At 36.8% G+C, this 26,897-nt stretch overlaps 1 protein-coding gene across 4 annotated transcripts; it reads right to left on the bottom strand.

Annotated features, from left to right (window-relative positions):
- Window positions 1–544: 544 nt before the first annotated feature.
- On the bottom strand, window positions 545–25,460 carry LOC120077714 (calmodulin-interacting protein 111). Of its 4 annotated transcripts, none has more exons than XM_039031674.1 (14): window positions 24,736–25,454; window positions 23,371–23,713; window positions 23,086–23,241; window positions 16,149–16,987; window positions 14,841–15,045; window positions 14,295–14,502; window positions 12,828–13,351; window positions 11,959–12,385; window positions 11,699–11,779; window positions 11,331–11,521; window positions 6,296–6,477; window positions 3,901–4,075; window positions 3,677–3,806; window positions 545–901 (listed from the first exon to the last, which is right to left on the bottom strand). In XM_039031674.1, exons 2-12 carry the CDS (start codon window positions 23,656–23,658, stop codon window positions 4,009–4,011), a joined length of 3,168 nt encoding a protein of 1,055 aa, XP_038887602.1. In that variant the 5' UTR covers window positions 23,659–23,713; window positions 24,736–25,454; the 3' UTR covers window positions 545–901; window positions 3,677–3,806; window positions 3,901–4,008. The 4 variants fall into 4 exon arrangements, with proteins under 4 accessions (XP_038887602.1, XP_038887603.1, XP_038887604.1 ...); XM_039031675.1 differs by having other exon boundaries at window positions 545–894; XM_039031676.1 differs by lacking the exon at window positions 24,736–25,454 and having other exon boundaries at window positions 23,371–23,430; window positions 23,511–23,713.
- Window positions 25,461–26,897: the final 1,437 nt, after the last annotated feature.

The following is a 26,897-nucleotide window of genomic DNA, read 5'->3' as shown; positions in this document are numbered from 1 at the left end:
ATAATTTTATGCCTCGTTTATTTATAATACCATTTAGTTTTTAATTTTTGAAATTTAACTTGTTTCCTAATATTTCTTTATTCTAACTTTTATGACTTTCACCTTCCATAAGAAAACATTTAAATTTAGTGAAATTCCATAAACGAAAACAAAGTTTTAAAAGCTACCTGCTATGGTTTTTAAAAATTGACTCAATTTTTTAAAAATTTAGTGAAAAATGAATAACGACAGACACACAAGGTGAGAGTAATATTGATAACCTTAGTATCTAAATATCAAAAACCTATCAAAAGAAGCTTCGAAGAATTGGCTAAAAAACAACACATCAAATGGAATATTAGCTTCCTTATAATACTTATAAGGTCAAATTACAATTTTGATTTTCATGATCTAAGAAAAAAAAAAAGTTAGAATTTAGTTTCTAGGGTTACAAAACTTAGAATTCAGTCATTATAGTTTAACAAAACTTAATAAATAATCCCAACAGTTTAATTAAATCTTCATAATAGTCACTATTCACTATCATACGAACTATTTATAGAAATTTTATCAAACCAGTGTGTCTAAATTTCAATTACAATCTGTGTGTCTAAATTTCAATTACAATCTATAGGGACTAAATTGGGACCTACCTATTAGTAATAATAATTATGGGGAAAAGGCACCTTCATTTACAAAGAAGATTAGATACAATCCCAAGAAATAAGGGGCCAAAAGAGGCAGAGGATGGAAGAAAGGCAACAAAAAAAAAAATCCACACCAGTAAGACACATTCTCTCAGGCATTTTCCGTGACACCAAAGAAAGCAGCAAAGCTCGTAGACCCACAATGCATGGTCCTATGAACACATTGCAGCTCACAAGCCTCCAAAAGGGCAAAAACTTCCCCCACCACCTGCAAACTAGGGATTAAGTGCTTGATTAGAGCTCTTTCAAACAATTGATAGAAACATATATTTTTTTAGACTATTTGTAAAAATACAACAATTTCTTTCGCCATATTCGGTTACGGTCTCTTCCAAAAAAAAAATGCAGCAAATAGAGTAGTTTAACACAACATGCTCAGAACTGCCACATCAGAAGAGTTGCATCTCAATTTTTCTTTCTTGAAAGTTGAAAAATCAATTTAACAAAATCTTTGATCGATTCAAGGATATATTTTTTTGGCGGTAGGGATTTTTAATATAGTTGTCTCTTAGAGAGAGGAACTGTTCTTACTTGACAATTTTTAGCATGTGGCGTCTCTTCATGAAATGCAACTCTATTTGTTTTGTTTTTTTCTTTTTTTTTTAAAAAAAAGATTGAAAAGACGCAATCCAATAAAGACAAAAAAGACCCTACTTTTGTAAATGGTTAAAAAAATGCCTATGTTTTACCAATTATTTTTTAAGGAGATTTAATTGAGAACTTAATCTGCAAACTAGCATTTGCACAATCCAAGGATATGTTTGAAAATGATTTTTAAATTGCTAAAATCACTTCAAGTTCAAAATTATCCCAAAACATATTTTTAATCATTCAAAACAAAACTTGATTATATAAGATGTAAAATCAAATATTAAATTGATTTTCAATGATTAAAGACGTGTTTCAAATTGATTTTTGAACATGAGAAACATGATTTAAATCCTATAAAATCACTCTCAAACATGTCTAGCATTTGTTTTAATTAAAACAATAACCTTCATTGAGAAAAAATGAAAGAATACACAGGCATACAAAAAACAAACCCACAAAAATGGGAGCACCCTTTAAAGAAAGGGACCTCCAACTATGCACAATAGTGTCTATAGAATAATTACAAAAAGTCTTCGAAATCAAAGTCCACAAAGATACATGAAAGTGAACGAGGGACCAAATATTCGAAGGATTCCTTTCCAAACCCCTAAACAATCTTTTATTATGCTCACCCCACAAAACCTAGATAATCGCACACACCCCCGCAAACTATAAAAAATGACCATTCTCCCCAAAAGACATATTGAGGAGGAACTCCTCGATCATAGCACTAACATGATCGTGACAAACATACATCATACCAAATGCCTGAAAGGACCCCCAAATACTACTCACAAAATCACATCAAAGAGAATATGACCTAAGTCTTCCTTTGCCACAAAGAATACAACAAAATGGCCCAACAAGCAAATGCATCTTCCTCACAAGCCGGCCCATCATGTTAGCACGACCATGAAGAATTTACCAAATAAAGAACCTCACCTTCCTAGGGATCTTAATCCTCCAAAGCATCGTAAAGATTGATACACCTACGGGAGAAGGATCGACCAAATATTGAAAGAAAGACTTACATGAGAACTCTTCCAAACGATTGGGGCTCCAGAATCTAACGTCCCTTCTCCCTCTTCTAAAGGGTGTGACTCTTGAGTAAAGAAAGAAGAATCGCCACCTCCATTGCCTTCCTATCGAAAAGGGAGCGATGGAATCCAAAAGAAAAGGCATAAGAGCTCCCAAACCACTCAAGAAAGTCAATAACAAAATAATATTTTAGGGACGATAGACGATACAGACGAGGGAACAAAGCACGGAGAGGTTTCTCCCCCACCCAAAGATTCCCTAAGATTCCCAACTTCAAGACCCCCCAAAGACTTTGGTCTCTTGATAACCTCCTAACTAAACAAATGCGACCCCTACCATTCCCTTCAAACCCTTCCCAAAGAAAATAGTGCATCAACCACTCAAAATTTTTAAACACCTCACACGGGACTCTGAAAAGAGAAGTAAACCGTAAACCATAATGCCCCTAAAGACCAATTTGATTAAGGTAAGCCTCCTAACCTAGAAAAGAAGTTTTTTTTCCAAGAAGTTAACCTACTCCGAACTTTATCAACCACAAGGTCCCACAAAGAAACGGACTTAGGATTACTCCCAAGAGGGAGACCAAGGTAAGAGGAGAGAAGTCTCCCCATGTCACACCCAACCAACTCAACCCATCTTCTAAGCTTCTCCTCGTCAACACTACACTTCCCCCCTGTTCATCCTCAACCCATACATCTTTTCAAAGAAGGCAAGAATATGATTCAAGATGAAGAACGAGTTCTCCTTGCCACAGCAGAAGAAAAGCATGTCATCGGTAAATTGAATATGGGAAAGAACAACCCTATCATCGCCCACCTCAAAAGGCTTAAAAGACATTGCACTCAACACATTTACCAACCATTCTACTAAGAATGTCCTCTACAAGAAGAAAAAGAAAGAGGGAAAGGGGGTCTCCCTATCTAAGGCCTCTAGGCCACCACTTTACCCCTAGTACTAACATTTCTCAGGCACCCCCACATCTACATCTACCACTTATACCCTAAACCCTTCGTCTCCATGATCTGATCCAAGAAATTCCAGTTCACATGATCATACACCTACTCAAAATCAATCTTAAAAAGCACCCCTTCTTCCTAAATCTGTAATCCTCTACCGCCCATCAGTCATTTTACTTCTCTAGTTTTTAAAACTTGGCCAATCCCTCGTCACTACAAACTTAAATAGCTAGCCTATATCAATCCAAAATGGCCAGAATCAGATTGAGAGAAGGGTAGCTGAATGAATAGATAAATAGAATTATATAATAAATATTTTAATTGATTTAAGCATCACTGCCCCAATCAAATCCTACCTGTATGCTCAAAAAAGAGAAATAATTTTGAAAAAGAAAATGAGTGTACCTCCAGGCAGGATAAATGCACTTGGTGAATGAAATCATCCCAGCCCATTATTTGTAAATGCCATCTTCATTCTTCAGGAACCTCAGATTAAAGTCTTCAAAATTTTGAATTGGTGTTGCAGTCATAGGTTCTGTTTAAAATGACATTTCAAGTGATTAAAATATTGTTTTATGCACAAAAAAAGAAAAAAAAAAACAGTGTTTTAAACACTTGAAAAGTCATACCTTTATCTATCATTCCAGACCGAGTACAAGAATACCTTATTCTTGATTAAGTTCCATGACAAACAATTCCTTGAAGACAATGTATAAGTACACATAATTTGTTGCTGCTCATTTGAAGCCTTCAAGCAAGTGACGAACACGAGAAAAAAGTAACACAGCTGATTTTACAAGGGGCCTGCTTTATATCAGAGACGATTGGGGGGAAAAGACAATAAATCAACAAGCAAAGGAAGGCCATACTTAGTTCAGAAAACTGAAGGAAAAAACCTTCCTAACCATAGTAAATGTCTTGACTGGAAAAACCATCAAATAACTTTGAGAGATAACACCAAGATGAACAACTTAGGCGAGATTTTAGACCATGATAGAAAATAACTCTCAAATATTTCCAGTTATTCTCTAATTCTGAAAGAATAGCCTTGACTTATTTCTAAAATAAAAACTGCTATTAAATTCATTAAAGGACCTGGTCCAAACAACTTTCTATGGAATTTTTGGTGATTTAGTTGACAAAACAAAAACTCTTAAAGTTGGACCCAAAAATAACAACTGATAACCTTATCATCTACAAATATTTTTGTTAAAAGGAGAAAATAAACTTTCATAGTTTCATTACTATATTAAAAAAAGAAGATAAAAGACGGTAGAAATAACAACCAAAAAAATACCCAGTAATTGAAAGGAACAAAGCATAACTATAAAAGTCTTTAGTCGCACACTCAAAGAAAACCCAACAGCAGTCCACCATTCTATCATTCTCGAGGGTTCCTTCTCTCAAAACTTTTATCTCCTCTTAAGATTCTCCTGTGTCTCTCAGACCGATTGGTCAGTAAGCCACCAAGGTATATTTAAATTGGAGAGGCAGTACAGACAACAGAGAAAAGAAAAGAAAAGAAAAGAAAAACAAGAGTATCCCCATCTAATCTTCATTCCCATGACAAGTAATTGAATCATTCCCGATAGAAAACTGTACAAATAACGGTGGCCACCCATGACAAGTAATTGAATCATTCCCAATAGAAAACTGTACAAATAACGGTGGTCACCTACCTAAGATATATACTCCTATGAATTTTCCTGTCGGATCTAAATGCAGTAAAGTAAAGCAGCTATCCCAAAATAACCTAGTAGGTTTCGACCAAGTTTTGAAATACTCTACCAGGACTACTACAACTTCAAACTCTCCCCCTCTAATACTTGTAAACCAACCATATTCATTCTCATATATACTGACCACCACCTTATACATGTAACATAACTCCTAATATTCTAAGTTTTTTTTTCTCAAATGAATGTTCATAGCCATTTAGATAAATGGGTTAAGTTTATCTCTTTGAAGTTTCATATTCAAAGAACATTGATGAACAGACTAAGCGTACCAAGTGTGAAATTGGGATGCATTTTGGAAAAAGTACTCTTCTTTTAACACAAAACATAATTTTCATGGAAAAAATGAAATGAGGCTAAAGTTTAAAACTCCAATAAGAAAAATGACAAACAAAAGCTATAAAACAAGATGCCATGATTTGTATAAGGTTATAAAAAAAATTGAAACGTAAAGAATTATCTTCAAACACTTTAGCATTTCTCTCATCCCTTTGGGACTCCCTTTTGTTGGGCTTATGTTCTTCTATTTTTTTCTATTTCTTACCCCCACACCAAACAAAAAAGAGAGAGGGAGAGAGAGAGAGAGAGAGAGAAAAGGGATAACGTACTCTATTTTAATAGTTGGACATTCCCACAACATATGATACAGTACAACTAAATAAATCCTACACTTTTGATATTCCTAAAAATTAACAAAATGTACTATAACATACCTAAAAAGAAACATTCCATAAATAGCTATATCTCAATCTGAAAATTGTTAATCCCGTTTGGTAACCATTTGTTTTTTGTTTTTGTTTTTAAAAACTAAACCTAGACACTATATCCACCTCCAAATTTCTTACTTTGTTATCTATTTTTTACCAATGGTTTAAAAAACCAAGCCAGATTTTGAACAAAAGCTTTTTTTTTTTGTTTTTGGAATTTGGATAAGAATTCAACAATTGTACTAAAGTAAGATGCAAATCAATGTAAGATATGGGGAGGAAATAGGCTTAATTTTCAAAAAACAAAAACAAAAAACGAAATGGTTACCAAACGGGACCGTAACTTTTAATAATATATTTCATAATGTAAATTTCCTAGATACGCAACACCAACTTTGGAGGAGAGCACAAACACACTCTTCAAATAACAGTGATCAAACAAGAAGAATATCTGCAGATTCCTTTCAGAAAAACCTTATGCAGCATAAAACTACACATTCAGTGAATGAAGATCTAGCCGATCCAATTTTACATCAAAAACACAAAGTTAAAGTAAAGATAGAACTAGAAGATACACTCACCAAAAAGAAAACCAGTGAGATCGTGATTGCTGACACACAACATTAACTTCTTGTGAGCTAGAACAAACAAGCCTTTGAAACCTAGATGATAATTCTCGGTAAGGTTCAGTTTCAGATGGCTTCACGTGTCTAGCTGCAATTTCTAAATGTTGCATATTTATTCTTGAAGCCTCCAGATTCTCCTGAAAATGAAAGTAAGATCTATATTATAAATGTCGAAAAAGCAGCTTGTAACCTTGGGGGCATTTTAGTAATTGTGTGTACCCTAGGGCTTCCCACTAGTCTATTTATTTCGCCTATTCTCTTGTACTTTGTGTATCAAAAATCAGTGTCTATCATGGTTTTTCTCCCTGTACTAAGGTTTCCACGTAACTGTGTTGTTATTCTCTTCCCTATTCTTTTATTTTTAACATGGTATCAGAGCAAGGGGACAAAACCCTAGCCACTATGGAAGAGAACCATCCACAGTCACCTTCAGCTGGTGGATCTTCGAGTTTTGATATGAAAACTGCTATTCAGGCCGCGGTAAAGGAATGTTTTCAAGCTGTCTTATCGGAATTAATTTCTGTCGTCCAGTTACAGTCAACAGAGAGCCGACATCAATGGGAGCCGCACACGGACAGATCTAAAGAAGACGCTAACAGAGCCAATCTGCCTCGTCTCGCGCCACCGTCGACTGATCCGGCTCAGATCAGGTATGGCCGCAGCAACCCCTCAGACCCACCGCGAGGTGGATCAGATCTGGCTCCGATCGGGGACGTTCGCATCCGCAGCAACCCTTTGGCAGACAAAGTCTCTTCGACAGCTTCCGATCACGACTAGGGCTTCGACTTCGACCGGAAAAAACTTGACCGCGCTGGCGTACCCTAGGGTTTTCGCATCAGATCGGGTGGACCCTAGGGTTTTCGCGTCAGATCTGGCGAACCCACTCGTCCGGCAAGGAGAACAGGACCTCTCCGATTCTGCCCTAGGCTCATTCGACCAACAACAAGCCGACAACCACCTTCAGCCGGTGACCCCCCTCCAGCCGTCGATCTCCTTCTAGCCGTTAGTGGCTGCCCCGTTTCCAACAGGTTGTGACTCGACCCAATACCCAGATGAAAACCCGGTAAATTCTTTCCCTATTTTACCTACTACAAATATCCTACCTGTGTTTCCCTCAGTTGACAATACGACCAGCCTAGGTACGGTTGGAATCAGTACCATCGCCCAGTCAGGCAATATACAGTCTTTTGGTCTTATTAGTGTGAACAGTAAAAAACCTTGGATTGTTGACTCAGGGGCGACGGATCATCTTACTGGTACCTCTGATCAGTTTCTCTCATATTATCCAAGTGCTGGTAACGAACGAATTAGGATTGCAGATGGGTCTTTTGGCACCTGTTGAAGGAAAAGGGGATTTATCTCCATTTGAGGGTTTGGTTTTGCGAGACGTTTTGCATGTTCCTAAAATTTCATATAATTTGTTATCCATCAGTAAGATTACAAGAGATTTGAATTGTCAGGAAGTTTTTTCACCCGACTCTGTTTTATTTCAAGATCTAAACTTGGGGACGACGATTGGCCCGACACAATGGGGGACTCTACTTCCTAACTGATGATGTTTCCTCTAGGAATGATTATAGGACTAGCCTTGTCTCCTTAAATTTTTCTACCTCTGAGAATGATTTTTTGTTATGGCATTACCGCTTAGGGCATCCGAACTTTCAGTACATGAAACACTTATTTCCGCATTTATGTTGCAATATTAATGTGTCTTCTTTAAAGTGTGAAGTGTGTATCTGTGCCAAACAGAGTGTGTTTGCATCTGATCTAAGCCTATCGCGCCTGCCCCCAACTTTCTATTGCCTTCCACTCCCAGCCCTATAAATCATCCAAACCCTTCACCTTAGTCCACAGTGATGTTTGGGGTCCCTCACCAACCACAACCTCCACAGGGAAACGTTGGTTTGTCACTTTTATAGACGACCACACTCGGCTTACTTGGGTCTTTCTTCTCACTGGTAAGTCGTGTTATTTGTATTCCAGTAATTTTATGCCACTGTGGAAACCCAGTTTAATGCCAGAATTGGTATTTTGAGAAGTGATAATGGGCGGGAATTCTTTAGCGCTTCCTTCTAGGAGTTTCTTGCTTCCAAAGAGATTATTCACCAGAGTTCATGTGCCTACACTCCCCAACAAAATGGGGTAGTAGAGTGGAAAAATCGTCATTTGGTGGAATTTGCTAGGTCCTTAATGCTATCCACATCACTCCCGTCTTACCTATGGGGTGATGCCATCTTACTACTGCTCACTTTATCAACCGAATGCCTTCTCGGTGTCCTCATTTCAAAACCCCTTTAGACTGTTTAAAAAGAGTCATAACCTATACGATCCCATTTAGTCTCCGATGTAACCACTTCGAGTTTTTGAGCTGTGTTGCCTTCTTTGTTCATCTGTCCAAACCGCACGAAAATTTAACCCCCCGTGCTCAAAAGTGGCGTCTTTGTTGTGGTATCCTCACTCCCATCAACATGGGTATAAATGTTACCACCCATTCCTCTCGGCAAATATTTACGTTTCCATGGATATCACTTTTCTTGAGGATCAAACCCTTCTTCCCTATTAGCCATCTTCAGGGGAAGACCTCTAGTGAAGAGACTAACTGGTCTACATATATCAATTCCCTTGGATCTACCCCCTATTCCCAAACATGTTGGTACCTATCCTTCCTACCAATCAAAAATAACATAAAAGGGATAACATAATAGGAAGAATCTCAGGAAGGAAGCAGCATCACCTGTTGCATCTCCGGCCTCCGGTCCATGAGTCAAACCGACACAGGTACGTGTATTCCTGAAATTAATGAGATTCGATACTTGTACTAACGAGTGCAGAGAAGAAAAAATGAGGGAAAAAGGTGCTCATAGAAACACCACTATATAGCAGATGGGAAGACGACAGTGGTAAATTGACGATTCACGACACAGCTTCTAGAAAATGTGAGTTGATACTAAAGATAATTGTGAAAAAGGTGTGATTTCTGAGATGAGAAACAGGAAAGAGGAGACTAGTGATCACAATGGAAATTCTGATAGTTTGAAGGAAATATGATGCTTCTCTTGATCTTCAATAGCTCTGAGGAAAAGGTATTTCGGTCATGTACAAGGTCCTCATGCATAGTTACGTGACATTTCCAGTAACCTGTCATCTGAATTAGGGCTTTACCACTAGTTTAGATGCTAAGGGTGATACCGAGTATAACATACAGGAAGCAATGGGAACTGAAGTTTGGAAAGCTGCTGTTATGGAGGAGATGAGAGCTCTGGAGAAAAATTGAACGTGGGACCAGGTAATCCCTACCTAAAGGACACAAGACGGTTGGGTGGCAAATGGGTTTTACTATAAAGTACAAGTCAGAATGGGACTGTTGATCGGTACAAGCTAGGTTAGTTGCCAAAGGGTTTACTCAAACCTTTGGGGTAGATTACTCCGAAACATTCTCTCCCATACTAAACTCAATATTATCTGAGTATTGCTATCAGTTGCAGTTAACAAAGATTGGCCTTTGCAATACTGGATGTAAAGAATGCCTTCTCAATAGAGAACTTGAGGAGGAAGTCTACATGAATCCTCCTCCCGGATTTGAAAATCAGTTCACACAGCGAGTCTGCCGGCGAGAAAGTCGCTATAATGGGTTGAAACAATCTCCGAGAGCCTGGTTTGACAGATTTGTCACCTTTGTCAAAGGACAAGGGTATACCAAGGGCACTCAGATCATACACTTTTACAAAGAAGTCAACTTCAGGGAAGGTAGTATTCTCATTGTGTACGTTGACGATATTGTGCTCTCCGGTGATGATGATGTTGAAATTGTGAAACTCAAAGCAAAGATGGCCAAAGAGTTTGAAATTAAAGACCTTGGGAAGTTAAGAATACTTTTCGAATGGAAGTAGCCCGGTCTAGGGACGGAATCTCAGTGTCCCAACGGAAATACACGATTGATCTTCTAACGGAAACAGGAATGACTGGGTGCAAACCTGCTGACGCCCCAGTTGAATATAATTCAAAGCTCAGCAATACTAGTAATAGTGTTCCGGTCAATAAAGAAAGGTATCAGTGGTTAGTTGGAAAATTGATATACTTATCTCAACGAGACCTAATATTTCATATGCAGTGAGTGTCGTCAGTCAGTTTATGCAGGCTCTTTGTGAAGAACACATGTCAGCAGTTGAACGCATCCTTCGATATCTGAAACGTACACCAGGTAAAGGGTTAATGTTCAAGAAGTCTGATAAACGCTGCATTGAAGCCTACACTGATTCTGATTGGGCAGGGTCTGTTGTTGATAGAAAATCAACATCAAGGTATTGCACATTTGTTTGGGGTAATCTTGTGACTTGGAGGAGCAAGAAATAGGGAGTTGTGGCCAGAAGTAGTGCAGAAGCTGAGTATCGGGCCATGAGTTTAGGGATATGTGAAGAGATCTAGTTGATGAAAGTGTTGTCAGATCTTCATCAAGACAATGAGCTCCCAATGAAAATGTTTTGTGACAATAAGGCAGCAATAAGTATTGCAAATAATCCTGTTTAGCATGACAGAACAAAACACGTTGAGATCGACCGGCACTTCATCCAGGAAAGACATGACAATGGAAGTATATGCATTCCTTATGTTCCCTCAAATCAACAAATTGCAGATGTGCTCACAAAAGGATTATTGAGACAAACCTTTGATTACTGTGTCAGCAAGTTGGGTCTTATTGATATTTACGCCCCAACTTGAGGGGGAGTGTCGAAAAAGCAGCTTGTAACCCTAGGGGTATTTTAGTAATTGTGTCTACCCTAGGACTTCCCACTAGTCTATTTATTTGGCCTATTCTCTTGTAGTTTGTGTATCAGAATTAATAATAAAAATCAGTGTCTATCGTGGTTTTTCTCCCTGTACTGGGGTTTCCACGTAACTGTGTTGTTATTCTCTTCCCTATTCTTTTATTTTTAACAATAAATAAGTGAAACTCTAAATTGAAGTTTGGATTGACAGGAACCCAACAAACCTCAAGCGCGAATAAAGCTGATTCTCTGCAAATTAATGATATGTCAGCCCCTGTACACCCTTGAGTAAGAGAAGCCAACTTCCTCGTACTGACATCTGGGCTGCAAGGAACTTTGCCCAAATGGATACGAAATATCTCTTCTCGTTCAGATTCATTTGGGGGCCCAACATATAGCAACCGATCAAAACGTCCTGTTTGAAGTTACATTTAACTAGTTTAATAAATTAATACAATCATTTGCTCATTTAAAAAAATATAAATAAATGAATAAATAAAACTGGGCACAATGCATTTGTTCAGCTGCGGATGTTGTTGTATTTGTAGATGGGTGGTGTACGAGGGTACAGAAGTTTCTGAATGGGTAATACCTGGCCTTAGAAGGGCTGGATCAATCTTATCTGGCCGATTGGTAGCTGCAATGACAGTGACACCAACTCTCTGATGTAAACCTAAATTTTAGAAAGAAAAACACGTGATTACAATAAAAGCCTCCAGTATATTCCTGCAACTGCAAGCAATAAATTCACAATCTTCATTTCAAATGTGATTAAAACCCATCATTAATATCTGTATAGTGAGTTAGAACTAGGAAACAATTTTGAACTTCCTAAAAAAATGTTCAACTGACCATCCAATTCGACAAGAAGTTGACTCATGACTCGATCAGAGACAGAAACCCCATCACTTTCCTTCCCACGAATGACAGCAAGACCATCAATTTCATCAAAAAATACGATTGATGGGGCATTAGCTCTTGCCTTGGCAAACAGAGATCTAACTGCCTTCTCAGATTCACCAACCCATTTGCTGAAAAGTTCTGGGCCCTTCACCGCAAGGAAATTTAGTCCTGCCTCAGAAGCTACAGCACGTGCCATGAGAGTTTTGCTACATCCAGGAGGACCAAACATTAACACTCCTGTTGGAGGTCGAGTCCCTATTCGCTTGAATGCATCCTGATGTTTTTGAGGCCATTCCACTGCTTCCATTAATTGAGCCTTAACCTCCATTTGTCCACCAATATCTTCCCATTTTACCTTTGGAACCTCAAGTATGACCTAATATAAGGTGGTCTTTTATTAGATATTTAACCATCATACATCATTTTGAAAGAAAGTAACATAAAAAAGTTTAAAGAACAAAAAACATTACAGGACACCCCATATCTAATGGAGAGCTCATGAAAAGTTGAAAAAGAATCATGATTATAAAACGGTCTGAAAAATTATAAGCTAAAAAATGAATGGCGCCCAAAGTTCAGGTTGTCTCCACATCCATTTTCATGAGTCTAGAGATTTATTTCCACCGGAAGTTTCCAAATGTATTAGATTGCACAAAACCAAAGACTCTAAGCTTTTCCCATCATATAATTAGTTTGCCGAAAAAAATAAGACATCATTGAATGCACAGAAGTAATGCAGTTTTCTAAGGGCCCTAGTTCCATAATATACCGTCAGTTTTCAATAAGATGATTATCTCAAAATGAAAAAGTAGACATACCTCTCGCATGGCACTAGGCCTCACTTTCATTCTAGCCATCTCAAAGTCTTCAAAAGCAATCTTCAATCTACCCTTGATTTCGAAAGAGTTAAAAATATCCTCACTATCAGCAACCACTTCATTCGAGGACATGCATGCTAGCGGGTCAGATGTAGAAGTATGTTCAGAGAGTGATGAAGACTCAAGGTTTGGGCAAACGCTTGATATACTTCTTGCATCTTGTGAGAGAACAGGCTCCAAAATCATATGATCGACATTGGCTTTGTAATCCACCTCAATAAACTTGTGTTGTTCTTCTGCTATAACAGATCTACCAGAACTATGGCAATCAGAAGAAACTTTAAACTCATGATAACGCCTTATACAAACTAAGGCAGCCTCATTGCAAAGGGCAGCCAAATCGGCACCCACAAAACCATGTGTGACCATAGCTAGATGTTGAACTTGCACAACTGAAAGAGAGTGCTCCATTTCACTTAGTATTGTATGTAGAATATCCAACCGTTGGTTGGGAGATGGCACACCTGTACATACCCAACCAAAGCTAAAGTTCTTACATGTTTCTGCCAGAGTAACTAGGAAAGGTATATCATCCTTTCTGGGAAAAAAAAAAATTCATCAAGTGTTGTTTGAAGACCAAGGATGCACTTAGTTTATAAAGATATTTTTTTCATCATTTAGAGCATCACCCTAAATGCAACTTCAAGATGGCACAATAGCCAGACATTCCAAATTTCTCAAATACTTTATAAGTTAGCAAGATTACCTACATTTCCTATTTCTTCTTTTATACACACACATGCACATATAGATATCTGAGACCAAGTTTGTATTTTGAAAATCTAAAGAATATACAATGGCGTACAGAAGTATCAATCCCACAAAAAGGGGTCCGAAAACTAAGAAACGGACTCCAATTTAGGAGAATAAGACCTAACTAATGATTACAAAAGCCGGAGAGATAAAACCCACAACGAGACGTTGTATCTCATAAACAATTCTATAAATATAGTACTTGACAAGTAACAAAAATCAATCTAAAATATTTACACATAATTGTGGCTCTCTCTCATCCCCTTTAGGATTGAAAGATCGCCTTTTCTAAAAAAAGATAACCAAAAAAAAAAAAAAAAATTGAACCACCACATATTGAAATCAACCTATCCAAGACAGAAGCTATACAATCACATTGTCAACCAGTAATACTTAAATCAAACATGCAATTCAAGACTAGAGACATGATCACAAATTCACAGTAGACAACAGGATTTGAAAATTAGTCATAATATTAGAAACGGAAAAAAAGCATTCTTGCCCACACTAACACAGACATAGACTTTTCTTATAGAAACTTTCCGTATTATCACTTGGCACTTCCTGTGATAAGGAACCACAGGTGCAATCATGGCAATTCAAATGTGATATAGTATTAGACCTGGAAAGCATTTACAGAAACTAAATAATCACCTATTTCAATTTCCCGGTCAAGTCTCCCAGGCCGCCTTAGTGCAGGCTCAATGCTATCAGGTCTGTTGGTAGAAGCAATTACAAGTGGCCCACCACTTCGGTTGATCCCATCCATTAGATTAAGCAATGTAGCAACAATTCTTTGAGACAGCTCTTCACCTCCATCTTTTCTTGCAGGCGCAATAGCATCCAACTCATCAATTAATATCTGATATTAAAGTAATAGAGGAAAATTAACCAGCTTTCATAATGAGAATTTATTGACGGGGCGGTCAATATCTCAATGAAAAATCTCAATCATGCAGGTTTGTTTAGTCTAGATTCTTGTCTACCCTTTCCAAATCAACACTCATTTTAAATGTTAAGATATTAATCATGATGTCTACGCAGACATTCAAAACTTCATTCAATTATCCTTATCTTAAGGATCTTATAAGATTTGATAGTGAAACTCAAAAAGTAACCACAGAAACAGTTTCTCATGAGATAACTTAGAGGAGAATCAAGACATTTAAGGCAAAGAACCAAGAATTCCAGAAATCTAACCACAGCAGGTGCAGCTTCACTTGCCGCCTTAAAAACATCATGCAAGGCCTGTTCACTTTCCCCATGATATTGACTTATAATTTCAGGTCCATTCAAAGAGAATAAGTTGACACCAGCATCATGAGCAGATAATTGAGCCAAGGAAGTTTTTCCAGTACCAGGAGGACCATGAAGAAGTACTCCCTTTGTGGTTTGTAAACCGAGGCTAAATAGTTACATGGACAATTATAATTTTAGATTATGTTTATGGAAGAGTAACAAGAGGTGCACGCAGTTCAGCAATCAGCTAAGTATGTACAACAAACTGCTTTCTTGTTGGGTGGGGGGAAGAAAGGAACATCTATAAAACTCTAAAAATATTCAAGAAGGAAAAGAAGGGTAAGCTTTAAGTATTTGAAAATCACGAAGCAACAAACCTACAAAGAGATCTCATATTATTGTATGGAAAACCATGCTTGAGAAAAATAACAAATACAAAGGACCGGCAAAAAGAAAAGACCACCAAGAAAGGGGCCAACAGAAAAAACGTAAACTGAAAACAAAAGTGAATCTAATCAACCAGAATAAAGTCTAATGAGTCATTACAAAAAAAAAAAATAATAAATAAATATGAAAAAATAAAAGTAACAAACAACCACTGAGTACTGAAGCCCGCTAGATCCCAGACCTTCCACCAATTCTAAAGAGTCTATATGGAGATAATCTCACATTCTTAAACATATAAAACTATGAACTTTTAGTCTTATGAAGCCAACGACAAGCCACCCAGATCTCACATCAAAAAGCAATTTCAAATAAATAAATGAAATAAATGCATGGCAAATAAGTTCAGATTTGTTCTAAGAACAATAGACAAACATTCAGAAATGCATTCAATCTAGCTCATAGAGCCCGTTTATTTAAAGTGATTTAACGGTTAAGTGGCAGTTAAATAATACTAGCTGAAAATAACAGTCCGCAGTAGCACATTGTATCATTGGCAATCAAACTAACAGAATAATAACATAACAGAAGAATACTTTGGAAACAGTATGCCAACTTCTACATTAAAATTCCTGACACCGATATCCTATATAAAGCACATCAAATATGGAGTTTTCACTAGCAAGGATATGATTTAACAACACATTTATAATGTCAGTTACACATCCGACATCCTTTATAAAGCACATCAAATATGGAGTTTTTCACTAGCAAGAATACGATTTAACAACACATTTATAAATGTCAGTTACACATCCAATCAGAATGGGGTGCCAACAAAACAAGGTCAGTCCAAATAATAAATTCAGGTTGTATATATCATACCTTGACAAGGTGCTATTTAATGATGATGCAATTATAATATCCTTCAAAACTGAATATTCTTTTGAAAGGCCACCCAATTTCCAAATTTTAGGCTTTACTTTAGCTCTAATATTTGGATTTTGAGGTTCCACATTTGATGGAACTCTTTCTTGCACTGTCTCTGAGACCATGGTTGATTGAACATTTATAAATACTTCTGTCAGCTTATCTATATTGAAAGCACAATCCACATATTCATTTGATGAACAATGTTGAAGATGATTGTCATTTCCACTGTGCATAGAATCATAAGGGTCATTACATCCTGACAGTCCTTTACCACCCCTTACATGAAATGTACAAAGATCTGAAAGCACTGGGATAGTTACAAGATTACCACACAGCAAACAACGTTTATACAACTCATTGGAAGCAATCATCTGTAGAGTTTTTCTGACGGTATCATCTCCTAAGGCCTCCTTAATAAGTGAGTGAGCACATGGACTCGGTAAATTCGATACCACGTCATCACATTTAGGAGAAGCAGACAGCATGGTGCTTGGGGATGTTAAATTACCATTTTCACTACAACCATGAACCTTTCTTAAATGAGTAGTTGAGGAAGAGAATAAGTTATCTTTTGTTGATATATTGGTTGAAGAAGCTAGATCCAGAAACAGTTCCTTACAATTGTATATTCTCAGAGATTCAACTTCCGTGCTCTTCAATTTACCATCATCATTTAATGGATCATTGCATAGGTAGGTTTTTAAAGGGGAGATAAACACAACACGGCCAATTGTAGGGCAACCCAAGGTAAACGAGAGGTTTGTTGATAATTGCACTCCATCATTTAACTCCTATGAATCAAAAAGAAATTAAACATAAGAACAGACTTCAAACTGAAGTTTCTAACATGTAGACTTTTTTCAAAATGAAGATCAGAAATCAGATACAACAGTTCTATTTTTTTTTCCTTCCTTTTTTCTTCTTTCAAACTTTCCACCTTGAGGACAAGGTGACCAACAATTCTATATTCGATATAATGTTAGAAAAATATGCAACATAAGAAATGTGAACAAAATATATCCTGCAAGGTCTATATAACTTGGCACATATAGTCACAAAGCTCAAATTCGTGAAGCCCTCTTCCTCATCTCCTAAGAAGTAGAGATACGGATACGACAAGACATGGATACAGTGGCACATTACTTTTTGCCATTTTTTTAAAATCTAAGACACGGACAAGGCAAAGACACATTTATTATAATATATATCATTTTTATATATTTGAAAATCAAGGATTTTATGCATTTATATGCTTAAAAAATGAGTTTAATACATTTCAGTATCAAAACTTATTATCTTTGTCGTATATGTGTTTATTCATATACTCAACAAGTGTTTGATGGATGTCTAACAAATGTTGGACTTAATCTAACTCTCTAACAAATGTTGGACTTAATCTGACTCTGTACAATTAAAGTCTAACACATCTACTGCACTAACAAGTGTTTGATACGTTTCCAATATATGTCGGAGTGTTCAAGTGTTCAACACATGCAACTAGCTAAATTAAAGTGTATATGCTTCTTAGCTCATTTCCCTTTTTCTCCTCTTGTTCATTTATTAACTATCAAGGGTTAATTTACATACACAAGAACAAAGAAGGGAGGCCCAATTAAAAAATTATGAAGTAGTTAGAAATAAAGTGAGAAGTGGGGGCTGGGGGGTGGGGGCATGTATAAAATGAGATGAGTGTAAATAGTTAAGGGAAAAAAGGTGGTAATAGGAAAACTCTTAGGGGTCGTTTGTTTTTAGGAAGGTAGAAAACCAAAATATTTAGATGCCCGGAATCATAGATGTCTGAAAATACAGATGTCCTATATCCTTAGATAACCATATTTGTTTTGTAGGAATAATTTAAAAGATATTTAAGAATACTTAGATAACTTTGTTTGCTTTGTAAGAATTCTATACGAGAATGTCTTAAATTTACATAATGCTCCAAGAATGTTTTTACGACTATTCATTAATTTATAAATAATTTTATTATAATTTGAACTAATATAACATATTTATTTTTATTAATTTGAATTTCTTTTTAAATTTATATAGTTTTATTATTTTATTTGTTATTTTTTCTCAACAAAATAATATATATTAATTTAAGATTTTTATAAATATTAATTTAAATTTGAATTTGAATATATTTCTTAAAAAAATAATAACAACTACAATATAACCCAAGAGAGTGAAATACATAGTTGACAGTATTTATTTTAAAGAATAAATACCCTTTTGGTCCCTGAGTTTTTAATAATAGGTTTAAAGAGTCCTTCTCTAAATAAAACCTTTAAATTTAATATTAAAAAATGTATAGATGCTTACATGCAAAATGACATGGAAAGCAATATTTTCTTTATTATTTCTCTTTCTCTCCATCCTCTCTCTTCTTCTCTCTCCTCCCTCTCCCTCTCTCTTTCTCCCTCTTCCATCTCCATTAATGGGCGTACATCATCTCCATTACCCATTGTTTTTTATTTTTTTTCAAAACCATCTCAATGGAAAACCCCAAAAGGATGCCCTCTCCCTTTTGTTTACATCCCCTTTTTTCTCTGGGGTTGGGGGGACAAAAAAAAATATGGATAAAAAAGGGGGTTTGTTCCATGGAATTAGTTGAGTACTGTGAAGAATATGAGAGAGAGGTTGGAAGGAAAGATTATGAAGAAGGAAGAAATACCCAATTGGGTGATGGGTGTGTGAATAATCAAACATCTCATGGTTAGAAATTTCCAAAGTAGTGATAAATTTCAGTATTGACGGTGGCGGCGAAGTGTGTGTGTGAGAGAGAGAGGGAGAAATTGATACGTTAAAGAAAGGGAAAGGGCCCATTAATGGAGATGGAGGAGAGAGGGGGGAGAAAGAAAGGGAAATATTAAAAAAATATTTTGTTCCATGTCATCTTGACATGTAAGCATTTACAGATTTTTTAATACTAAATTTAAAGGTTTTATTTCGAGAGAGACTTTTTAATCATATACTTGATAACTCGGGGACCAAATTGGCCAATTTGAAACATCGGGGACTAAATGCAACTATTCTTCAAAACTCAGAGACCAAAAAGATATTTTTCTCCTATTTTAATAATAAAATGAAAATAAAGAAGAGTGTTGTTTACATATATATGGGGAAAAAATGGTTAAAAATGTAAAAAGAGGATGCCCTCAATACGGGAATCCAAAAAACCCATGTTTTGGGAGGATATCCAAAACTCTTGAGATTTCCTCTGTAAGGGTATCCTAGAATGCCCGAGAATCTCCAAATGCCCGAGCATCGTACATTACCCCAAAATAAATATGGTAATCCAGATGCCCAGTCCATGGAAACCTTGGATTCCCCACGAAATAAACGACCCCTTAGGGTATGTTTGGTGCAAGTAGTGGAATAGTGAACTCCAAGAAGTTATAAAGTCTAGAGAATTGTGGACTCGTAATGCCCATAATGTAAAGAGTTAATAAATATAAAATTGATGTTTTTTAGTAGTGGGACCCACAAACTCCTTTGGCCAAACAAGTAGTGGAGTTTACAACTCCTACTTCCCAAATCCGACTTCCCAACTCATTGGGCCAAACATACTCTAAGGGGCCATTTAAGGCCAGATGTGGAGATGTTAAGTCTGAAGAGTAAGTGATGGGGCTCACTGTATAAGGACTTTTTTTTGGATGAGAAACATTCGCTCATGATTTCATTGATAATATGAAATTATAAAAGGGCAAACTCCATGGGCCCATAGTTTAAGGAATTAATAAATCATGAAATAGATGTTTTATTAGCTATGGGCCCACAAACTCCTAGGGTCAAACATGACCTAAAGTATTTTTTAAAAAAAAAAAAAAAAAAAAACTCTCATACTCCCTTCAATTATACTTTATTTGTATACATAATGAGACTATCATCGTGTTTTTTTCTTTTACCTCTCCATCCAATCAACTGTAGAACTAGCGAGACTTATATGTGCCCGACCCCTAAAAAGGCTAAAGCATTGAAGGTCAAGGAATTCAGGTTGATTAGCTTGATCACCTTTCTCTACAAAATAATATTCAAAGTTTTGTCAAAGATTAAAAAAAGGTACTACCTTACATAACTCATGGTCCCCAATCATGTTTTATTGAAGCTCGTCGATGCTATCATGATTGCGTCAGAACAGTTGCCGATTGAAAGTCTAAGCAAAATGAGGGTCTCCTATTGAAACTTAATTATGAGAAGGCTTATGATAAGGTTGACTAGGATTACTTAGATATTGTTCTTGCTCAACAAGGATTTGACCAAAGATGGAGAGATAGATCAAAGGGCGTATGGACCCTACTAACTTTTCTGTCGATGAATGGCAGAACTTGGTGGAGATTACAGCCAAACGGGGCATGAGACAAAGGGATTTCCTATCCCCTTTTTCTCTTTACTCTCATGGATGACTCTTTTAGCAGTCTGCTTTACTTTTGTCGGGCTTCTAAGTTGGTAGAAAAAATAGTGATATCTCTCACCTCCAATATGTTGATGATACAAGTATCTTCCTGCCCAACGAAGGGGAGTTTTTAACAAATTGGTGGATGATCATGATTATATTTCTTACGGCTTCAGGTCTGTCATTGAATATGGCAAAAACTGCTCTTGTTGGAATTAACTCTGACGCCCAAGAAGTGCAAAATCTTAGCTGCTAGCCTGGGTTGTAGAGCAGAGACTGCCTTTTTCCTATCTTGGCAATCCTTTGGGAGGCAATCAAAGGAAGAAAAGCTTTTCGGAGCCTTTACTGGACAAATTTGCTAATCATTAGGAGAAATGGAGAAGTCTAAATCTCATGAAAGGTGGCCATTTGACTCTTGACCAATCAGTGATGAATAGCTTCCCAATCTACTATTTCTCAATTTTCAAAGCCTCTAAAGGGATCATTGATGAGATGGATAAAATGGCTAGAAACTTCTTCTGGACCTGGGGGAGGGGGAGGGGGGAAACTAGTCATTTGGTTAATTTTTGGTTAATGTGGGAAAACTTTCATTCCTTTGAAATATGGTCCCTGATGTGGTGCTTTTCAAAAAGAGAATGCCTTTTCAAGTGGCTTTGAATATTTACCCAAGAGGAAAATGCAATGTGTAGAATGGTCATTCAAGTATTTATGGGGAAGACAAGAGAGGTTGGAAAACTTTGAAACCTAAGGGTACTACCCAAAGGAAAACCTTGGTTTGATATTGCAAAAAGTAGCAGCTTCTTTTTTTCGGTTTTTATAATTTAAAGCCAATAAAGGCAATAGAATCAGTTTCTGAAATGATAGATGGCTGGATGATATTCCTATCTTCGGAGGACATTCCTGATTTTTTTGTGATTTCCATGAAAGGGAAGCCACAGTAGCTGACTGCTGGAGCTCGGAAGCAAATGATTGGGACCTTGGCCTAAGAAAGAGTCTTTTTGACTCAGAAGAGGAAAGTTATTAGGTTGATTGATATGATTGATGTGATACAGTCGGTTGAAGAGAAAGAGACCAAATCCGCTTTCCTGAAGCTAACTGAGACAACCCCAAAAGTTAAATTCTCATCGACATCGACTATTTTCAAGTGTCCTAAGAAGGTTAAGTTTTTCCTCTAATTTAAATACTCAACAATCTAACTTTCATTCTTCAGTGTTAGTGCTTGGTTTTATCTGATGGATATCTTCGATGTTAGTGTCTCCTTGCTGAAATATATGGATGGTTGGCTGGTGGAGGTCTTCTCCTTTTGTAATTGGTCCAAACAAGCCAAAATTTTGTGGAATTGTGAGGCTAGGACTTTATTGTGGCATATTTGGCTAGAAAGAAACCAGAGAATTTTCGAAGACAAGTTTTCTTCCCTCAAGTTATTTCTTTATTATTTTTAAGAAATGTACAGTTAACTTTCCTCTTGGTGGAGTTATACTCACAGGAAATTCTTTTGTAACTACCACTTTTTCACAATTGTGAACAACTGGAAAGTTAGTCATAGTTCTTTTGGAGGGTTCTCCTACCCCGGCCCCTAGGCTGTTTTTTCTCTCTTTTTTTCTTAATCCAAGTGCGTTTGTTTCTTCTTATTAAAAAGAAAAGGAACAAATTGTAAATTGGATTGGATGATATGAGGAAAAAATCTGGTATAGAAAAGAATTAGAGGCGGTGCATGCTGATCGGAGATGTACTATTGTTTTCCTGGTAATATCAAGTAAGGATGCAAAATAGGAAAAAATGGGGAATGTTCTCCTGAAATTTGAAAGGTGGAGTACCAAAAATCATAGGAATATAGGGGTTGTAGCCAGTAATGATGGTTGAGGTTGAGATGTTTTAGCCAATTATGGTAATTGGATAAAGCTAAGGACACTACATTCATGAACATGACGCTTGCTGCCATCCAAGCCAAGGTGATGTGACTTCTCCAATTACAAAAGCATATGTTAGAGACGGTAGGAAAGAAAACTACACTGCTCTTAATTGGTTTATGAATAATTAATTGCTTTGGGATGTTGATTACAGGCAGGCAAGTTATACAAGGAGAAGATCATTATGTAATGAGAGCATTTTATGTTTCAAAGAAAGTTGATGTTATTATGAGAGATTCTGGGCTCTCAAATTGGCCAAAAGAACATAGGTTGCAGTTTTTCTAAGGAAGAACTCTTAGTAAAATAACGATACCTGTCGGTGAAAATATCCAATCAACAACCCCTTGATAGTTTTAGGGACTTCACTATAAGAAGATGTCAAAACATCCAATCATCAACCCCTTGATAAAGGTTTAGGAACTTCACTACAAGAAGATGACGAGAACGAAATTTGTTTCTTCTTCCAAAAGTAAGTGCACTAAACACAAGGTCTAGAGTTTTTAATCTTCCTCCCTCGAGGAAGAGTACTTGTTTAAAAGTTGTTTATGCAAAAGTTCAAATAATAAAAGGTTTGTCCCCATACCTTACTAGAAGAGAAAATTCTCGCAAGAGCAAAGTAATTTCCCGCTTCATGGATTACTGAATCTCCAAAATCAACCCCAAAGTGCCAACCACATTCATCTGCTAACAAGGACAGAGGAAAGCCCTTTAAATTGTTACCTCCCTTGGAAAGTGCTACCTACCAAAGGAAAAAAATGTTCAGAAGAAAATATGGCTATGCCAAGTGTTTATACAACTAATTATTCACAAAGACTATCATGGTAAAAAATTTAATTCCCTTGCGATGGAAAGAAGAGAGATAAATTACCGAGACAATAGCCCCTTGGGTGAAGCCAGAAGCAACCATAGAAGATTCAGAAAGCCAAACCTTACAGCCAGTAGATTGAACTGGAGCATTAGTAACTCTCGCAACAAAAGCAGATTTACCAATCAAAGAAGGATATTTACTTGAAGCTTCTTCAATAGAGGAAAGAAACCCATCTTCAAAAACTTCGGAGGCAGGAGGTATTGTCAATCGTGGCACTGGAGATTGAGAGTGGTTTGAATCTGACAATCTAGAGAATGTCTTTAAGTTCTTCTTCCCCTTTGACGGCATATTTGTGCAAGGATGAACGTTCTTAGAACTCCTGATAGAAAATTTTTTATGCAAGCTGCAAAAGCATAGCTCGGATGAATCTGATATTTTTTTTTTCTTTTTCTCGATAAAAGAACAAATTTCATTGATGTATGAAGTTTATAAAAAAGGGGAAAAAGCACAAACCAAATGAGTTACTAAAGACTTCACAATTGGTCAAATGGGTGGAGAGGGAGAAAAATGTAACAACTCGACTCTCTCAGACCTTTAATTGGGATCATTACCACTACATGCAATTTTAATAACCAAAACAAACCAGCATTTAACTTAAAATAAAAAATTTCAAATAAAGAAAATTAAGAATTTAGATTTAAAATCTCAATAAAACATTTAAATCCAAGGAGAAATAATTATGGGTTCAGGATCCTTTTAAAAAAAAACCATTAACTGAAAGAAAACAACTAATTAGAGGTTTAAACCAAAATGCTCAAGAAAATCTCGAGAACATGATAATATGCGGAAGCAATGACACTAGTTCCATGGCACTGTCAACAGATCATCTTGTAACCCTACTACTGGATTCAGGCTACAATCACATGCAACTGAATGTTTGTAACTGGTGGGACCTAAACTTGTATTCTAACGTTGAACATCTATGGCCATTGTCCTGACGTAGATGGATGTACTCATGCTGAGGTGTACACGGTACACACTAACTAAGATGTGACCAAAGGTACTGAAACTTGTGAACTTGAAGGCATACAAAACTAGGAAGTACATGGCTACTAGTTCGAGGGAAATTGCACTAAACTGAATCTAGAATGAATATGCAATAAAGGGTCCACAACAAATGGGTTAAAGACTGATCTAACTCTGAATTAACCCAAAACTACAACCAACAAACTTTCACAAGTCGAAGACTGATCTATGACACATTGATCAAGTCCAAACTAGTCCGAAATGTGTTCGACCTTGTTGAACATTAATCGAATACTTAGAAATTTACCTAACACGACAACAAATGAGCTCCAAGAGTTCAGAATAACATTTGAACCCTTAAATGCATTTCAAAAAGGAAATTAAAGCAATAATCCTTACCAAATCAGGCTCTAATCATCGCTGTTTGGTGTCCTAAACTGATTTGAAGCCAATCGGAGTGTGGGTAGTATCCCCAAGTAAAAAAAAAAAAAAAAAAAAAAACGGTGTTGCAAGACACCCAGTTGTCGAGAACGTGATGCACAACTTATTTCCCACGTTGGAGCATCAGACGGAGAAGAAACGATGCTACGAAACTTGTTCGAAGTTGGTGTTCACGTCGCAGGCTAGTTCCACGTCGATCATGGAGCAAGGAAACGCGCAAGAATACGTGGGTCTAATGCGCAAAGACAAGTTGCCAGCGGTCACCGTCGCAACTTGTGAGTTTTTCTGTGTAATCGGCGGCGAACAATACTGAGAAGGGGGCGGCGTGGTCGGCGGCTGCAAGGGAGAAGGGAAGAAGATGGAGGCTACGGCTTCCTTCCCTTCTTTTCCTATATTTTCTCTTTTCCTGTTTTTTTTTTTTCCTTTTTTTTCCCTTTCCTCTCTTTTATGACCTCATAAATAGAGCACCCTAATTTTTCACAAATTCTTCTTTATTTCTCCCATTTTAAACTCCATCTATATCTTTTCACAGCAAAAGTTATTTGAAATAATTACTAGCATGAGGCAGCACTACATGGCTTCCAGCGACGACGAACTGATGAGCAACAGAGCCAGAGGGAGGAGTGGAGGCGTGATGATAATGGACTTGAGAAGAAACACAGAGAAGTTGTTAGGGCAGTTTGTGCGTGCATGAGGGAGAGTGGGAATGTAGAGAGAAAAATACGTGGGTTTAAAGGAGGAGTTCACCTGGATGGATGACCCAAATTTGTGGACAAATAAGATTTGTCTCGCTTTTTGAAAAAATAGGTTTCTTGACCCTTTGTTGACATCAAATTTGGGTGAAATCACCAAAACAGAGCCTCATGCATGTGGATTGAGCTTTTCCACTCTCTCTATCTCGTTCCCTTTGCTCTATTTCCTCTCTCCCTTTCTCTCATAGTCTCGCCCTTCGATGCTTGGTCACGTTCTTCAGTACTTAGTCATACTCTGCAACATAAACTAAAAATAGGGAAAGAAGAAGAGGAAGTCGGCCATAGCTACTCGTATATACTCATGTGGAGTTATTTGCATGGCTTTGCCGAAGTTGGTCACGTCGAAGAAGAAAAGCACTAGATGAAAGGAGGGAGAGAAAAAGAAGAAGAACAAGGAAGGAAAAAGAAAAGTAAATGAAAAATAAATAAAGATATCAAAGGAAGAAGGAGGAAAAGATAAAAATAAATAAGGATAATTTTGTAATATTGCTTTTGTTTTAAAAAGTGGGCAAAACCATTGTAAGCCTTGAGATTGGGTCTTTTAATCAACTATATATAGCGGTTGAGTTAAAAAATGAGATTTTTGTACAGATGACCCTTTCTTAGATGCGCTAATGAAGAATGACTCACTCCTAAAAAACTAGTGAAAGTTAACATTTTGCTTATGTTAGAGAACACTTAACTGCCTAATACTTGATATTATGTTAGGGACGTCTCACTCATCGCAAAAAGATCGTAGCTCTATCCCAATGTCAATATCTTTTGTGATTTTCATTTTTTTCTCATCGCTTCCCCAATTGGCCTCGTGAGTGTCACAGCCTTGTTGCAATCTTTAAAATCATCATGATTTTATTAAAATCCAAAACATATAAACATGTCAACGGAGACTATTGATGGCCCTGGATAAAGTTAGTTGGGTTGACATGGAATGTTGGTGGCTTTGGGCACAACCAGTTAAGGCCAACGTTTCTCGATGTATTCCTTTTTAGAAAATCTTGTGAAGTTTGATATGAGATAAAGTATGCATTTTATGATGAGTTAATTCATGAGTTTAGCATGATATAATTGATAACTACTTTTGTTGTGCATTTGGCAATGGTTGCTTGTATGTTGTTTGGTGGCCCTTCAGGTGTGGGCTACTTACCAGTACATGTTGTATACTGAATCCCCACCAGATTTTGTAGGCACTGATGAGTACTGCGACTTTGGTGATGCTGAAGAGAGAGTTTGAGAAATATTGTCCATTAAGCGTGTTTTGTCATTTTGTCTCTTTTCTTTCTGTGTTTAATTTATTTAAAAACTTAGTTGAAACTTTGTTTTTTGTTTTAAGTTCAGGTTTGTTACAGTCGTCTTTGAGTTTTGTTTTAT

This window comes from Benincasa hispida, chromosome 5 (assembly GCF_009727055.1).
Source record: "Benincasa hispida cultivar B227 chromosome 5, ASM972705v1, whole genome shotgun sequence".
In the NCBI taxonomy this organism is placed as follows: Eukaryota; Viridiplantae; Streptophyta; class Magnoliopsida; order Cucurbitales; family Cucurbitaceae; genus Benincasa; species Benincasa hispida.
The sequence above is the reverse complement of the archived record's forward strand: the minus strand, read 5'-3'. Positions and strand labels throughout refer to the sequence as shown.

Bases quoted from the DNA above. Each gene is read 5' to 3' on its own strand.
- LOC120077714 (XM_039031674.1), bottom strand. From the start codon at position 23,658: ATGCCGTCAAAGGGGAAGAAGAACTTAAAGACATTCTCTAGATTGTCA. The intron at 13,352-14,294 runs GTGATTATTTAG...GGGTATGTACAG, and splicing joins TGACCGGGAAATTGAAATAG to GTGTGCCATCTCCCAACCAA. The intron at 6,478-11,330 runs GTTTGTTGGGTT...TTTCATTTTCAG, and splicing joins CAGCTTTATTCGCGCTTGAG to GAGAATCTGGAGGCTTCAAG.